The sequence below is a fragment of the Nannobrachium achirus genome, assembly GCF_963921795.1.
Source record: "Nannobrachium achirus genome assembly, chromosome: 14".
NCBI classification, from domain to species: Eukaryota; Metazoa; Chordata; class Actinopteri; order Myctophiformes; family Myctophidae; genus Nannobrachium; species Nannobrachium achirus.
This window is the reverse complement of record NC_137821.1, coordinates 46110468-46128815: the sequence shown is the minus strand read 5'-3', so window position 1 is coordinate 46128815 and position 18348 is coordinate 46110468. Positions and strand designations below refer to the sequence as shown.

Genomic DNA, 18348 nt, shown 5'->3' with positions numbered 1-18348 from the left:
CCGTGGGCCGGCAGAAGACTTAGGTGTGCGTAGCATTCCTGTGCACATCCTCATCATCCATCTACTACTACAACTTTCTTATCCCATGTTAAAGCCCTACAATAATATCCTGTTCAGAAATATTAAGGCCATGTTATCCTGGGTAATTGTTTAATCAATCAGTAAAGTTCAGTACTCACTAATAGGTAGGTTAAAACACAGTTTGCTTTGACACATGAAGATATGATCATACGGTGTGACACTAAATCATTTGGTGTGACATTCCAAATAGTGAGAAATCATACCTTTATTAATGATTAAACCAAAAAAATGTTTATGGATTACATAGAGAATATTATCAGGAAGAGTCACAAATATTTGTGTAATTTTAGAGAAAGTTTTGACAGAATACATTTAAAATATGTTGTAAGATCATGAACATGGGCCTCACACAGAGTGTCGATTATGAAAAAAATCTACAGATATAATTAATTTTCAAAAAACTATAGTGGATCACTGGTTAGTTATGATAAAGGACTTTGATAAAGTGAGTAACTTAAGAAAGATGTACTCCATTTTCATTTTATGAACAATTATTTTCATGTCACACCATATGACGATTTTAGGCACAAGTACAACAAACTGCTGAATAAAGTCTGATTCCAATAAAATATCTAAAAACAAAATGTATTTCCATAAGGTTGAGAGTGAGTAGAACAAAAGTAAATAACTTTTATGCCTGCAATTTAAAGTTTTTTTAAAAACACATTTTTTGGGGCGTCACGTCACTGACCCTTGTATATCTGCTATTTTTCAATAGTCAAAGCATAAAATAATGATACACAATAATGTGTACCCGTTCTGAATGGGTTAACATAATCACAGTAATCCTTAATCATATTCCATCACATTCAAGGGCTTTTGGAGAGAAATGAGACAAGCTCCAGAGGGGAGGTGTGTGTGTCTTCGTCCAGCTGAAGACGCTTGTTAATGTTATATATACACCAAGGCAATTATGTTTCTGTATTGAAAAATAGAGTCTGCACACTTTGATTAACACTATGAAGTATGAAGCTCCCAGTCAGGCTTTCTTAACTTTTCAACACAAAGGTCTTCATCAGAATTATGTTTCTGCACTCATTTTCGGTTTCGGACAAGAATTTGGTCCTAAAAAAATCACACCAGTGCCAAGTGAGCGGTGCAAACACGACACACGTTCATACTGTATATCCTTGTAGGGGCCATTCTGTCCGTGGTGTCAGATACTTAGGATCTCCATACATGGAGATCTGGGCAACATTTTTTGGCTATTCTTTTTGGCTGACACACACACAGTGAAACATAGTGAGCGGGTTGCACCGCTCAAAAACACTGTTTATCAATTATCAACGAATTCCCTACCTGGAAGTCATCGATGTCCGTTTCCATGGGGATGTCCAGCTCCACCTCCAGGCTGTGGGCGGGGCTGGGGCTGAGGGTGGTCTCCGACTCTGTCCCGGGTTCGGGGTCCCCCGCCAGGATCTGCTGTCGCTCCACGGGGCCGTTGTTCAGGTTCTTTGAGGACTGGAACATCCTGTTACTGAGGAAGCGCTGCTGCTGCTCGTAGTTCATGGCGAAGTAGGATTCCGGGGATATGGCCGTCGTGCTGCCTCCGTTTTCCATTGTTGTGAGTGTGGCAGTGTTGCTATGGATTCTGGGAGATGGAGTTCTCTCCCATTCGCCCCCGGGTCTCTGGTTGTGCTGCTGCTGTCTCTGAGGCCTCATGGAGATCGTCTGCTTGTCCTGGTCTGGGTTGTGGTTGGAGTCCATCTCAGACGATCTGGACAGACAAACATGAACAAACATGTAATATTATATATATATACCGGTATATATCTTTTTTAATGTTTTTTGGGGGGATTCTCGGCCTTTATTGATAGGGGATAGTGGAGAGTGAGGAAACGGAGAGAGAGATGGGGAGTGACATGCAGCAAATGTCGTCTGGAACGGGATTCAAACCCACAACATGCTGCCAGGCTGCATAGAGCCTATATGAGGTATGCACCTGAACTGCTAGGCCAGCAGGGGCCCGATGTTATCACTTTAAGTAGAGACAATTAAGCTAATATCTACCAAAATATAGATTGACAGAATTTGCTAGGCAAAGGTACACACTACACAGTTTATTAATGTCCTAGGAATTGGCTAAGTTCTGGCTTTACTCTGTCATTAAGCGTGTTTGAGACAACTATAATTAATATATTTGTCATGGGATGACAGTATTGCTTGAAGATTTCCTCCTGAGAAGACACATCTTAAACATACTCTAACAAGTAAAACACCATAATGGCCAGTGGCGACCGTAGGGGCACGATGAAAGGTTATCAAATAATGGGTTTTCTTTAATAAAGTGATATGAGGTCAATGAGGAGGCATTAATAAACACAATGATTCAATTAATTTAAGTAACAATAACAGAATAAACTAGAGATACTGTTCCTACGAAACAGTGTGGGCTCGCTCGTGACTATATTCTCCAACCTTGCTCACTGTCATGTGAAGCTCGACCATTACTCCAGCTACCACCACTCCCAGATGTTTTTCCGCAACTCGATTGCACCATTGGCTAAGGGCCCTGCCTTTGTACAGTCTGCGATGGAACTCACTCTATAAATAATGAAGATAACATACTGTTCTCGCTTTCAGCGAGCCCACAATTAAAACCGAAATAATAGGCTGTGTACATTCCACCTGGGCATGATGCGTCTGCCACAGTCTCACCTGTTGAGCCAGTTCTCCGTGCTTGCTGGTGGTACTGCTGGCAGTGCTGGTAGTGATGGTGGAGGCAGTGGGGGCAACATGTCCACCTTCTCCTGCTGTCCTCCGTACCCACCCCTCCCCTGCCCCTCCCTCTCTCTGGGGGGCGGGGCCACAGGCCGGAAGGCCCTCCGCGAGAACATGGGACTGGGCGGAGCCACGGCGAAGGGGCGTTGGTCCTGAACAACAACCTGAGGAGGCTGCCCGGGATCGACGAACGCGGCGGCGGCGTGGGGGGAGGAAAAGGGGCGCTCTTGAACTTGAGGGGTCGGCGGCTGGTTCTGATTGGACAAGGGGTGCCCCCGAACCGGCGGAGACTGGTTCTGATTGGTGGACGGCGGGGCGTGCGAAAGGGGGCGGTCCTGGCGTTGTTCCTGCCCCTGAGGCGGTCCCTGGGCGGCGCCGCGGCTGCAGCGCCGGCAGTTCTCCGGGACCACCTCGTGCCTCTGAGGAGGGAGACTGTACGACCTCTGCCGGGACGTCTCCGGGGGAGAGACGACGCCGCACTCCGCGGCGGGGTCGGAGGAGGAGGGGCCGCCGCGTCCCTCCGCGGGGGCGTAGGAGGACGGAGGGAGGGCGGCGTGCTGGTGGGTGGCGGGCGAGGGGGCGAGGAGGGGCGGCGAGGCGAACAGCGTGTGGTGGGAGGCGCGCCGGCGGTGGAACTGCTCCCACTTGGGGGGCGGCGGCCTCGGGGGAGGCGGGGTCTTCTTCCTGGTCGGCACGGCGGCGGCTACGCCTGTGGTGGACAAAATTAATATAACAATCGTTTTGGTACTGTCTATGTTTACTATACATCAATAGGGATGGGACGATATGAACATTTCATATAACGATTATTGACCAAAATATCCCCAACATCCATTATCCTGGGGCGGAACATTTACCAAAAAGAAATCCTTCTAAGGTTTTTTTTTCCCCAAAAAAACCCATGTTTCTATGTCAGTGGTGATCAAACTTTTTTATGTCAAGGACCCCGAAAATTACATGTATTTGGCCACGGACCCCCCCATCTCAAAATATTTTGTTCCTGGACCACTCAGAAGCAAATATTTGAGTTACAAATGTTCGCTTTAAAAATACATATATTAAAAGATTTGCACAAATCTTCATGATTAAAAAAAAATAGCAGATCTACAAGCTCACAGCATGGCATGGCACTTGGTGCCACGCTGGGGGCTTGTAGATCTGCTATTTTTCAATAGCTAAAGCATTCAATAATTCGAGGCCTAAATGGGTTAATAAGTAACATCAAAAACTTCCATTACACACCTCCTCCTCCTCCTCCGACCATTCTCGATGATGATTGGTCCCCGACCTCTGCCCCTCCCCCCACCTCCTCCAGCTCGCTCAGGGTCAGGCTGCCGGCCACGGAGATGGCGGGCGACCAGCGGTGGCTGTCGAAGCGCAGGTCGTTCTCCGACATGGCCCTGCCGCGCATGGACAGGGGGGCCGGAGGGGGGGCCCCGTACTGGTCATCACCGCCGTGTCTGGGGGGGCCCCACCGACCCTGGAGGGACTGGGAAGGCTGCTGCTGGGGGTGATGGGGGTGATGGTGATGGTGGTGGTGGGGAGGGTGGGGATGGTCAGGACCCTCTAGCTGTCTGGAGTCAGACCTCCACCTCGGGTAGTCCCTGGAAATGTAATGCAATGAAGAGAAAGACGATTTTGTCAGTGGTCTGCCATGGTTTTCCATAATATGCCTTGTTTTTTAGAGAGAGAAAAAGAGAGAGAGAGATGGGGAGCGAGAAAATTCAAAAGGTAGAGGAGAGATTAAATCAGTTTGATAGTTGAGAGCAATGACTGGAATCGATCAACCATACAAATCCATCTCGAAAAAGTGGAATATTGTGTAAAAGTAAATGAAACTTTCATATATTCTAGATACATTGGACATTCTATACATTGGAATTATTTAAAACACGGACAGGTCATGAATATCAAAAGTCCATATTTCAAAATATTACATAATATTACACGAGACCAATCAAAACAAGGATTTATAATAGAGATATGTCAACCTTCTGAAAGTCAGAGTTGCTTCAAGTCCAGTGGGAAGTTTCCGAAGTGAGTTATGATTTGGGGTGCTATGGCATCTACAATGCTTTTTCACACAATATTCACAATTTTCAAGATGGATCTATATTGTTGTAGTAAGTGGGGATGGACTGCGTAGAACAGAATATGCAGAGGCAAAGCGTTAGAGAGAAACGTACTAAAGAGAGAACGATCGCGAAATGCACACCCCGATAACAGAGCCCATACAAAGTGTGGTTGAGCAAACTGTTTTCCCTTCGGGAAATCCACAGCCACAGAGCTCGCTGTCTCTCTGTGTCCGGCCAAATATGAAGGGAAGGGAAGGGAAGGGAAGGGGCCCCCACTTGCATACCGAGCAGGGACGTGCAGAGAATGTCAGAGAGGCAGGGGCTGACATTTCTAAAAGGGCTTTGTGGAGAAAATATTGAAAATAGCAGACCTCCAAGCTCACAACGCGTCGCAGCGCGACGCGTTGTGAGCTTGGAGGTCGGCTATTTTCGGTGCTTGATACCACAGTGAACTAAGCATAATCAAGTCAATGCTGGTACATCCTGGATTTCTACACAGAGAGGGCTATACTTTCAACATAAGGTGCTGCATTCAAGTTCAGGAGAGTTTGGACGAGACAATTCTCTTGAACGCTGCCTTCAGGTATGGCATGGAAAGAGGGCGTTTGAATTTCTTTCACCATAGTAAAAACTGCATTCATGGTCTGGAGAGGGCACGTTTCACAGAGGGATAAAAGGGCAGGTGCTCAAGCCCCCTTTGATGTCTATGTGTGCACGTGCCTGATACCGTGGGCCTCCTCTCCTCCGTCCCGACGTATAGGGGCAGCCAGGCAACCACATTATCACTGTGGTCCTATCATGACCGTTGGATGATTGCTCTGCACACTTAGGACTCATTAGAGCTGAAATCACAGCCAGCCGTGATTGAGTGGGATTTCCGAGAGTCAATTATAATAGGCCTTAAAACCCCCCCACCTAAGGTCCCTGGGGGCATACTTAACAGTAATCAGGGGGGAGGGAGAGAGAGAGAGGACAGAGAGAGAGAGAGAGAGAGAGAGAGAGAATACAGAAGACGGAAGCAGAGATGGAGTAACAAAAACATGGACATGAATTTGGGGTTCGAATGAGAGTTGTGTGCAAACGTGCGTCTGCGTGCGTGCGTGTGGAATAAAGGAAAGATTATGAAAGAGAGATGCAGATAAAGTGCAGATAAACATCAAAAGAAAGGAAATGCCTGTGTGTGTGTGTGTGTGTGTGTGTGTGTGTGTGTGTGTGTGTGTGTGTGTGTGTGTGTGTGTGTGTATGCATGCATTAAATCACGCAGACACCTGCAATGTGTCCAGAGAAGGAAGGAGAGAGAGAGAGAGAGAGAGAGAGAGAGAGAGAGGAATAAGTAAGTGGCTATGTGCGTGCGTGCGTGCGTGCGTGCGTGCGTGCGTGCGTGCGTGCGTTGGCCTATGCACCGCTGTCCATCTGGCGCTAACTTTTCGGTGCACACAGGACAGGAAGTGGCTCACCTCTCAGTCAGGCTGTACTTCCTGTTGAGCTTGGCCGTTTCCTGTTGCCGGGCAGGATAGGTCTGTGAAACAGATTCGGTTCAGCGAGTTAATTCAAGTGCAGTGTGGAATGCTGGGGGAAAGGTGTCATTATACTGCAGGTCAGCCCACATCCACTCTGTGAACACACCCATCTACTGTATATATCATGTTTATTGTAAGGACATTCGTGATTTGTTTTTGCTCGTGTTTATTGAGTACATGTCTTGCATTGAGACGATTTTAAGATAGGATATGTCAGCGTTTCTATCTGCAGGTTTACCAATCTACGTATTGTAGGTTCATGTCTGTCCGTCTGTCGCTCTGTCTACAGTTGAGCTCATAGAACTCCACACAGTAGTACAATCCCTTAGAATAGATTAATCAGCACTTGGTATTGAGTGGGGTAGCAGGGGTACACGCTTAACTGGGGTTCAGGTGGGCAGACTGGGCACCCTCCTTCATTGGTGTTTCGTTGAAAAGGCCCACGACACCAGTATATCTGTCTGTCTCTCTGTCTAGCTATTGTGTCTATCTACAGTATCCATCCATCTATCCGTCTATCCATCATTCATCTATCTGACAGACAGGGTGGAGCAAGTGGATGATACAGTCAAGTACAGGGATCGTCACCATGCTGGATTATGGTGGACACGGACAATAATGTTACCAAAAACACATAAAGAGCTAGCTCTGAATGGCCATGACAGGTCTGTAACTCTGAGAGTGTAAAAATGGAACCAAATGGACACTTACAGGTCCATTTGGTTCCATTTGTACACTGTCAGAGTTAAGGGGCTCCTTGAAAGGCAAATAAAACACTTGAGAACAACTAGTACTAGTGAACTCCTAATATGCCATAGTGTCGTAGTAAATAAGTGTCATACATATAAAAAAAAGAAAATCTAGGTTTTTCCACAGACAAGACCAAGTCTTTGCCACGGACACATCCGTCCGTGTACAGACATAGTGATGACCCCTGGTCAAGTGTCTGAAGTATGTCCATACAGTAGGTAGTCTCGCGAAGCCAGACAACTATTCCACAATCTCCGAATGCTATATTGCAGGGGTTCCCAAACTTTTTTGTCTCGGGGCACCCCATAAATATTAATCCGAGGCACCCCTACATTATAATTTTCACTCCCAGCACCTTATATTTATAGCATATCGTCGTTGTCGGGTGGAAACCTTGTATGTCCAAAACCGTTCGGTTTGTATTTATCACCTATAAAATGTACTAAACTAGTGAAAACAGCAGATCTACAATGATGCGAGGCGTTGTGTGCTTGTAGATCGGCTGTTTTCACTAGTTTTGTGCGACGGTCTTGTAACTTGGAAAGACAAGGTTTCTGCCCGACAGTGACGATATTTTAGTGATTATGTTGCGAGGAAAACGTTGAGATAATAGCCATTTTGATTAGAACTGACTGAAAATAACTTTGTACTTAAAAATTTGAAATATTATAAAATGATCTTGCGGCACCCCTGGACTGCCGCCGCGGCACCCCAGGGTGCCCCGTCACCCACTTTGAAAACCCCTGCTATATTGAGTCTGGAACTACAGCTCCTGAACGGCGAGTAATGGAAACTGGCATTTCCTTTCAAGAAAATATATTTTGCGGCAACAGAGTCTTATGCACACCTGATCAAAGCTTAGCGATGGGTGCGTTGGCGGGGGTCAACATCATTTCAAACATGCACAAGAAGTACATAGGGCCCGCACACCATCTTCAACTTGCCAAAAAAACTCTTTTTATTTAATGCAACGTTTCGGTCAAAGACCTTCTTCAGGCATCCTATCAGTGATAGGATGTGATAGAACTCTGTGTGTATATAGCTGTGCTGCTACTACCTGTCAGCAGATGCCTGAAGAAGGTCTTTGACCGAAACGTTGCATTAAATAAAAATAGTTTTTTTGGCAAGTTGAAGATGGTGTGCGGGCCCTATGTACTTCTTGTGCATGTTTGAAAAGAAAATATATTTTAAAATGTAATTTCTGATAAGCAGCAAGCTATGTATGCTTAGATGATTTTTATTTATATTAGGATAAATGTGCGCAATGTGAGATGGAAATGGAAGTGAGGAGGAGGCTTCACTTCCACTTTAAGCGGTTATATGAGATACTTAAAGTGTGGTTCCTGTGGAAATAAGCCTCGGCTTTCTAGGATCTCCTTTTAGTTGACCTTGTACCAGTGATTTGTACTGTCATGAAACTGTACCTTTTTTTTTTTCTATTGCAAACTTCTAATACATTCTTCAATTCAATCAATCAAAACACATCATTCTTCTTATGTTATTCCAGACAGTGTAACGCACTATAACGGGATTATTTCCAAATCAACAGTCTGGCCACGCGAGACTATACAGTAGGTGTTCACTGATGCACCGCCTGCATGCCTCTCTGCTACGACAGCTTGAATGGACATTAGAACGAAAGACAAACACGTCGCACAGCCCCGAGACATTGCTGCTCAATGCATGGCACAGGCTAACGCACTAAAACGCTGCTCACTGAGTAACGTCAACAAAACAATGACCATAAAATCTTTTAAAAAAAGTGAATGAGTGGAATGACAAAGAATGTAGACGAGGAGGAGCGTACATCTGCCGAACACATTTCGCCAAAGGTTTCACCGAGGAAGGGATGAGAAAGATAGGAAGATGAAAGGAGGAAAATAAAGAATGACATTTAGGAAGGGAGAGAGAGAGCGAGAGAGAGAGAGAGAGAGAGAGAGAGAGAGAGAGAGAGAGAAGGATGGGAGGAAAGAAAGAAAGAAACGAGTTGAGAAATAAAGAAGAGCCATCCTTGTATGAATGGAATGTCAGACAGGCTCATAACCAGAGCCATATACTGTATTATGAAACGGCTCTCCTCTGTTAATGGCGTTTTCGTTGTTGATCTAAGCGCTCATACCGTACGCGGCCCCGCTCATTACGGTCTAAAATACAGGATGCGCCTGTGGAAGGCATTCAGCAGGTTTATTATTCCCACGCTGCGACGGCAGACGACCTCGCTGCACTCTCATTACAGCTCAGAATAATACCAGAGAGAGCGTTATTAGATGAGACCGTAGGGGAGATAAAGGCAGAGATAAAATGACGCTAACAGGAGATATATCCATACCCATCACATGCATTACTGTCGTGTAGGGCTCAGCTAAAACAGCTAATCTAACTAAATGATTGAATTGATTATAAAAACTCTTAAAAAAAAGAGGGGTGTCCGCTGGCCTACTGGTCCGGGTGCATACCACATAGGCTCTGTGAAGCCTGCAATGGGTCGCTGGTTTGATTCCCGAGCTCGACCAGATTTAGCTGCGTGTCACTCCCCATCTTTCTCCCCGTTTCCTGTCAGTCTAATATCCTATCGAATAGAGGCAAAAGCCCAAATAAAATAATAACAAATAAATCATACATTTTTATAATTGATAATTGCAGCTTTTTTTTGTACAACCTCATTGTACAATGAAGTATAACATAGGGCTAGAGAGTTAATCAGCCAGCAAACCTTTAGTCGCTTATAAAAGAAAATCAATCAGAATAGTTTCGGATCTATTTGTTGATATACTATCAGCATTAGAGCCTGTGTAGTACACATATTACATACTAACCAACCATTCGGCTATCAGGTTGCCCAGACAGTTTCTGAAGTCGACCACAAGCTAAAACAAACAACTGAATAGAGTGAAAATAACTTTTGAAACTCGTTAAGTAAGTAGCCTCAGGCAATAACGGTTCCAGAGCCATGTGGCCCATGTAGATGTAGGTCTATCTCATATTTCTTTGGTACCAAGCAGGGAGGCATTGGGTATCATCTTCATAGTCTTTGGTATGAATCGGTTAGAGCAGGGGTCTTCAACGTTTTCAGGCCAAGGACCCCTTAGTTGGGAGAGCGAGAGATGAAGCAGGGACCCCCACAACCTTTTCATAGATTCCATATAGTTTCATTGTTTGACAGCACAATCATCAGTGTATTTTGTATTCATGTCAATTTGTGTTTTCAGATATTTAACCACTTAAATACTTAATAAACTTGAACTTTCACTCTGTACTTAGTCAGCTCTTTTTCCCCTCTACACCAAACCTCTTTGGCAAAAAATAGCTGATCTACAAGCTCACAACGCCTCGCGCTGCGAGGCGTTGTGAGCTTGTAGATCTGCTATTTTTGGCTAAAGTTCTCAGAATATGAGAGTGGTTAATATAAAAAAAGGAGAAAAAAGTTTGAGTACAAAGATTTGCAGCACCCCCTGTAGAGAGTTTGAACCCCAATCGACCTCCCCCATCTCAGGGCGGACACGCTCTTAACCACCAGACCACTGAGCTGGTTTTAAACGGTACCAACCGAAAGAATGTGCAAATCAGAGAGTAGACGCAACATTACTCATTTAAACTACAACCTGCGAGCTAGAGCCCAGATGTGCATGCCATGTGTATCTATCTCTGTGTGTAATAAATATAAACTACGTGAGAAAACGTGCGGGCTCTTCTTCAGTCACGTTGGCACTCATACAGTCATGTGTTGGAAAATATGTACAGACGTGCACTTTACTCCCTGCGCCTGCCTGGACGGCACATGTACGGTAGCATCTGCCCGAAAGGGCCTATCGACGCTGTTGTGATTGATTTGGTAAATATCAGACATATTCCAAACACATGGTTCTGCGTGTTTAATGCTGCTTTATCGGATTCTAGCGCAACATCAATAAGGATGATAACTTAATAAACTGTATATCGCTGCTGTCTGCTGGAAACTTTGTATGGCCAAAAGGATTGCTTTTTTGCCGTTTTAAAACATTTTAAGATCACAAGCTCACAGCTTGTCGATCTGATATTCAAATGTGCGACAGTTGTATGATGAAGTAGATCATTAATTTACTAAAAAACCTAGAATTATATAATGCTTTAACTATTGAAAAATAGCAGATATACAAGCTCGCAGCTTGTAGATCTGCTATTTTTGAAAAATCGTGAAAATGTGTGCACATTTTTCAATATATATTGTTCAAAGCAAACTTTTGTAACTTAAATCTCTGCTTCTGGGGGGTCCCTGGAACAAGATATTTTGAGATGGGGTCCGTGGTCAAATACCTGTAATTTTGGGGGTCCTTGACATGGAAAAGTTTGAGAACCACTGATTTAGAGGAAGGATCAAAGATCGGGACAAAGATATTCAAAGACTCGCACACATTTTCATGATTTTTCAAAAATAGCAGATCTATGAGTGCTGCGCTGTAAATGCAATGTAAATGCCTGCTATTTTTCAAGCATTTAACGTAAAGTTTTGACTACTGTACATGCAATACCGGTGTATTTCTCAACATGCCACTTATAGGGGTCTAATCCCACAGTGGTAATTCATTATAAAGGCTCTCAAGGCCACAGCTCCAGTGGCAGAACTGAGAGCCTGCAGAACTGAGAACTGCAACCATTCTCCCGGTTGCAGTTTGGGCCGTTTTTATGACTTGTGTCCCTATTGTGGCGCAGCTTGGGCGATACAGAGAGTGTTGATGGACTCCAGCCCATGGTATGAATCCTAACTGTTAACCGACAGTAACATGTTGAAAACCCATGGAACATTCCTTTAATTCTATGTCCTGATCAAGAAAATAATGTCTAATTAACAGTATTTGAGTGATGACCTTTTAGGCTTGGCTCCCGAAAAACATGTACACAGGCACGCACACATACAGACACACAAGAGATTTGTTATGATTAGTATGGCACTGTATATAATGTACGCTAAGCCTCATATATACACGCACACACGTGAAAAGTGTTTGTATGGAGTTGTATACAATATAACACACGCTATGCTGTCCGTACTTCCCTTTGCGATGTAAATGTCCGCCCGCACAATCAAAGGAACTGCACTGACCCCGCGTTTCCAACCGTAGCCGGAGCTGTGGCCCCAGGGCTCCGTTTTGCCAATAACAATTCCCTCGGAACAATTTCCTACCATTTCTCAAAACACAGCTGGGAACAGGGCTGAGTGACAGCACATGAATAATAATAACAGTCTTTTATGAATGATTTCCATATCTCTATATTCGGTTTCCTTCCTACGTCCAAGGCACACACACACACGCAAACACAAGAACAACATCGATACATACCGATGCACTGGCAATTAAGAGTTTTCTGTGCAACTAAATGTACATCATCTTTTTTTCATAAATGAATGCCCTATTTTATGCATAAATGCAAAAGTAGTGCTATAGCTGATCAACAAGCTCACAATGCAATGAATGCATAGCAATAGGACACATGTGAAATTGTAGATATGCAATTTAAAATTCATGGAATTATTCACCTACTTCACCAACATCAGGCCCAAACTCTCCACTTTTGATTCCGGCCAGTCCATTCAAGAATTTAACATGTTTGTCTGAATGAATTATTAATTGCATTTGAGACATGATTTTGTCCTGTTATTATGTTATGGCCATTGGTTTTTTGAGCCAGGTTTAGTCAAAAGTATCAACAACAGCTTGTACCTAAAATAATAACTCCATTGGATCGATTGGATTTTTTCTTTATTTTCTAAGACGTTCCGCCCAAAAGCAACAATATAGGCCTATGATTGGAATCAGTCATTGTGTAGGCTATGTGAGTGTACATGCCTTCATGTCTCTGTGGACGTCTTTGGCCATCTGTTAATAGTAAAACTATTGGAAGCCTTCAGTGGCTCGTATAAAACCAGATCTCATCGCAGGGGTTATCGCACAGGCATAGAATCAAATAACTTTCATTTGAAAATGGATTCCGACCGAGCGGAAACAGAGGTTCAAACTTCCCCCTAACACAACACACACACACACACACACACGCACGCACAATCACCACACAACCCTGCGTGGTCAGCCTACACCAAACCAAATAGAAGAAGCATGACAATTTGCAGCCAAGTATCTGTTTAAACCCATTCAGAACGGGTACACATTACTGTGTATTATTATTTTATGCTTTAACTATTGAAAAATAGCAGATATACAAGCTCACGGCACTCGGTGCCGCGCTGCGAGCTTGTAGATCTGCTATTTTTGAAAAATCGTGAACATCAGAATTTCCCCCCGATTTTGACCCGATTCTATAAGTGTCTTTTGAATCCTTCTAAGGTTTTTGGAAAAACCTATGTTTCTATGTCAGCAATCTGGCTATAGCCATCGTCAAAGAAAAGGTCCTTTTCACTTAAATGGAGCTCAGTTAGTCTGTTCTTGAGAGACTACTATGTCAGTGGTTTTCATGTGAAGCCTGAAGGACCCCCAAAATGATATGAATTTGACTTCGGACCCCCCATCTCAAAATATTTAGTTCCAGGGACCCCCCAGAAGCAAAAATTGAGTTACAAACGTTCGCTTTGAAAATACATATATTCAAAGATTTGCACACATTTTTACGACTTTTTCAAAAATAGCAGATCTACAAGCTCGCAGCTGTGAGCTTGTATGTGTGCTATGTTTCAATAGTTAATTTAAAGCATAAAATAATGATACGCAATAATGTGTACCCGTTCTGAATGGGTTAAACTTGAAGAGCCATTTTGCCGATAACAAATGTCAGCTCGGTTTTAGCTCCACGTCAAATGATAGGGTTTTATAATGGCTTAAACGTTCAGGGGGGGAAAGAGAGGCTCCGAGAGTTCATAATGGTGAGGGGGGGCAGGCTGGAGGGGTCGCTGTATCGAAAGAAAGAGCCCCCCACCAAGAAGAGGCTCCAGTTGATCTTGCGGCCGAGAAGTAACGCGACCCCGTCATTACGGCGGACATAAAATGTCCAGTGTTTGCTTGCCCCGAATCCACCTCAAAAGTTCAACGCCAGCCCAGGGGCGTCACAAGGGAGGGGGGGGGGGGGGGAGTGGGACTGAGTTACTAGGGCCCAAGGAGGTGGAGGGGCCTTCATTATTTTATACTTTAGCTATTGAAAAATAGCAGCAAGCTCACAGCGCAGCACCGAGTGCCGCGCTGCGAGCTATTAGATCTGCTATTTTAGAAAACTTGTGAAAATGTGTGCAAATCTTTGAATATAAAGTATGTATTTTTTAAGCGAACATTTGAAACTCAAATTTTGGGGGGGGAGTCCCTGGAACTAAATACTTTGAGATGGGGGTCCGTGGCCAAATACGTATCATTTTGGGGGTTCCTTCACATGAAAAGGTTTGAGCACCACTGACATAGACACAAAAAAACCTTAGAAGGATTTGAAATATACTTTTTTTTGGGCGATTTTTCAAAAATTGCAGATCTACAAGCTCGCAGCGCGGCACTCGGTGCCGCGCTGCGAGCTTGTATATCTGCTATTTTTCAATAGTTAAAGCACAAAATGTTAGTGAATCCTTGATACCCAGGGCCCAGAGTTTGGTGCGACATCCCTGCGCCAGCCTGAGTTCCTCTCGGCCAGGACAGAGTAATGTTCCACGGCTCCGGGAGGCTGCGTTGTGTGAGTAAGAAGAAGTTCTTAGAAATTTTGACCGCACGCAACGGATTCGAGGTTTCGGAGTCTTAACCCAACCGCGTTGACCGCTCGTCTGCTTTGGAACAAGTGGCCACTTAGCTTGAGCCTTCCAAAGCGTTCACTGACTCGAGGAGGCCTGTTTGTGCCGCTGCAGAGCGCAAGAACTGGCAGTTTGTGATGCAGTTATCAAGCAGAGATTTCTGGACTTCCCCCCCCAAAACCGCTAATGTCGGTAAACAACATGTTTTATAGTACGTTTTGACAAGGTTTCGAAGTTCAGGTTTTTACATTCGGTTAAAGGGCTCTCCTCCCAGTACACTGGAGCTCTATGGCACTGTTTCCCAAACAGTGGGTCGGAACCCACATGTGGGTCGCGGTCCGCGGACACACATTTATGGGTCGAAAGGGCAATACCCATTTATTCATTCATTTTTTAAGATTTGTTTTGGGGCTTTTCTACCTTTATTTATAGGACAGTAGACTGACAGGAAATGGGGAGAGACACGCAGCCAAGGTCGTCAGGGACATGACTCAAACCCTGCAACACGCTGTCAGGCATTAGAGCCTATGTGGTATGCGCCTTGACCACTAGGCCAGCGGGCGCCCCAAAATATTAATATTTCAAAAGATTTTCGCAAAATTCCCCAAAAATTAACAAGTTAAAAACGAATTCTAAAGTGTTTATCAAAATAATTCCATTACAAAATATTAATATTAATAATATTAGAGGGAATGAACTTTTAGGTTGGAAACTAAAAAGGTTTGGGAACCACTGCTCTGTGGTTTGAGACGCGACCGGAACGGAACATTTGAACAACTACATTCAGCAGACCGTTAACCTTTTCCTTCTCACACCAGGGGTAGACACACTGAGATGACTCATCTTCCTCGGAGAGGGTCTTGGAAGTGTGTGCGTGTTTATTGAACGCTGGACTTCGACAGTTCTCACAAACCACACCTTCGGGACCCATGTTCAAAACCATGGCTGGCTAGTATATAGCGGAGCTTAAACGACACCAGACCCTCCATTAAAAGAAAGAGCACTATGGTGTTCTGTGGCTGGTGAAGATGAAGTCGTCGGAAGGTTTTTTGGGTCCAAAAGTGGGAAAGCATATCATCACTGTCGGGCAGAAACCTTGTATCGCCCAAGTTTCAAATTTGTCCTTTTTTTTTTGTAAAGTAAAGCCCTGCTTCATCGTACAAGAGTGTCGCCCAAAGCTAGTGAAAATAGCAGATCTACAAGCACACAACGCCTCGCGATGTGAGGCGTTGTGTGCTTGTAGATCGCCTATTTTCACTATTTTAAATCGTTTTTTAAAATAACAAAACGGGGAATGTTTTGGACATACAAGGTTTCCACCCGACAACAACGATACACTGTATAATGAAAGGAAAATGATTCCAAGGCACAGAGGTAAAGTTAATAAACTCTATACTTAGTTAGCTGACCAGATTGCCAATACTTAGCCCTTTCCTGTTTTGGCCCTATGCTAAATATCTTTGCCAAAAATAGCCGATCACTCACAGGTGATCTGCTGTTTTCACTGAATGTTAGCCCCAGAATAGGGATGTAAAGTTGGTTGCACATTGCTGCCTTTTTTTCGTTGCGTTTCCCAATCCGAAATCTGCAAAAAACATTTTTCAGGCCAAGGAGAGAGAGAGAGAGAGAGAGAGAGAGAGAGAGAGAGAGAGAGAGAGAGAGAGAGACAAAGGGACCCAACAGTTGCAAAAATTGGAGAAAAAAAATCAACCATGGTCCGAAAATAAATACTAAACGGGCGGCAGTGTGCAAACGTGATTGACATAACACGAGGTCGATCTTTTTTATTGACGTGCTCCGAAATTCGCTCTGATATTTGGCCGAAAAAACACAGCAGTGTGCAAAGACTTTTAGGGTTCAAATGGTGAATGTAAAAAAAAATAGCTTTCATAAAACAACGGTCATCATCAAAAAAGTACAAAACATGCTTACAATCCATGTTTGGGGCCTGGAGCGGCCTTGTTCAGGTCACACAGCTGCTAGTCTGCTTTATTGAAAGCTGTTCTAACCTTCTGAAGAGTCAGTGTCTTGGAATCATTTTCTTTCAGGGACGTGCTGGGCCCCTGATTCAGCCCGGGAAAAAGAGTTGTAGCTGCTACTCAAAGATTTGCCATTTCAGATCATGACAAGTGACAAGCCAGTGGGCCAATTACACAATTACATTATATTTCGTCGTTGTCGGGTGGAAACCTTGTACGTCCAAAACCGTTTGTTTTGTATTTATCATTTAAAAAATGAATTAAACTAGTGAAAACAGCCGATCTACGGTGCGAGGCGTTGTGTGCTTGTAGATCTGCTGTTTTCACTACTTTTGTGCAACGGCCTTGTATGATGAAGCAGGGCTTTGCTTTGCCCCCAAAATGTTTTTGTTTTTTTTCCCCTAATGGGAATGAACCGGCCGTTCGGGAGTTGTCCTGCTTTTCCCAATGGCCAGCACATCCCTGTTTTCTTTGGATTATAGACACCAGACCCTTATTGAGGACCAACCCGGAAACCCCCCTCTGCTTTATGAATAACACAAATGTACAGTGTACAGTTGTTGTATTATAAGGAAAGGTGTGCTGGTGAGTGTATTATGAAATCGATAATGACATCCCAAATGCATTTGTGTGTGGTGTTCACGCACACACATGGCCGTGAACTTTGCATGTCCGTGAGTGCACTAGAGCCGAGCCGATGTGTCTTTTTATGTGATTATTTCACATTTATTCATTGTTTTCTTTTTCCAAAAGCAGCCAATGTCCAAGCTCAAAAGTCAGTGAATAGTAAATAGTGCATAGGGCTTGGGTGGTTAAATAAAATAAAACTCAGTTTGTGTGTACTTTACATTTACTTGTTTGCTTGTTCGTGTTCTTCTTCATAATGTATTGAAGTTTAATATAATTCATTTAATTAGCATTTGCATTTATTTGTTCACCCTAGAGACAGATTGATGCTCATTTCGCATCAATCTGTCTCTAGGGTGTACCCAGTGGAAACATTCATGCATGAGTATTCTATTCTCAGAAGAGTGTGTGTGTGTGTGTGTGTGTGTGTGTGTGTGTGTGTGTGTGTGTGTGTGTGTGTGTGTGTGTGTGTGTGTGTGTGTGTGTGCGTGCGCACGTGTGTGTGCGCACGTGTTCCAGTGGTGGAAAAAGGATTACAGCGTTTTACTTCAGTAAAAGTATGTGTAGAAATACTCTGTTACAAATACTGGAATTAAACATTTACTTAGAAAGCAGTAGAAAGTACTCATTATGCAGAATCAGCAGAAATGAGATGTCCCAAGTTTTCAAATGTATAAAATGTATTAAAATATTATAAATAGCAGATCTACAAGCTCACAACGCGTCGAGATGCGACATATTGTGAGCTCATACTAGATCGGCTATTTTCAAATGTCCGAAATGTAAATAGGGCTGAAGTGGTTACTGTATGTTTTGTAATAATTGTCAAAATCTACAAAGTAACTAGAAACTAGAGTGTTCAAAAAATTGTACTGGAGTAAAACGTACAATATTTGACT

General features: G+C 43.8%; 1 protein-coding gene across 1 annotated transcript in view; it reads right to left on the bottom strand.

Annotated features, from left to right (window-relative positions):
* The window catches only part of shroom4 (shroom family member 4), a gene marked incomplete at both ends in the record, with an annotated part of 131606 nt that overhangs the window by 8316 nt on the left and 104942 nt on the right, over window positions 1–18348 (bottom strand). The window contains 4 exons of the mRNA XM_080741643.1: window positions 1381–1798; window positions 2740–3511; window positions 4045–4406; window positions 6335–6396. Coding sequence (XP_080597769.1) covers window positions 1381–1798; window positions 2740–3511; window positions 4045–4406; window positions 6335–6396 — 1614 coding nt within the window. The remainder of the gene's footprint in view (window positions 1–1380; window positions 1799–2739; window positions 3512–4044; window positions 4407–6334; window positions 6397–18348) is intronic.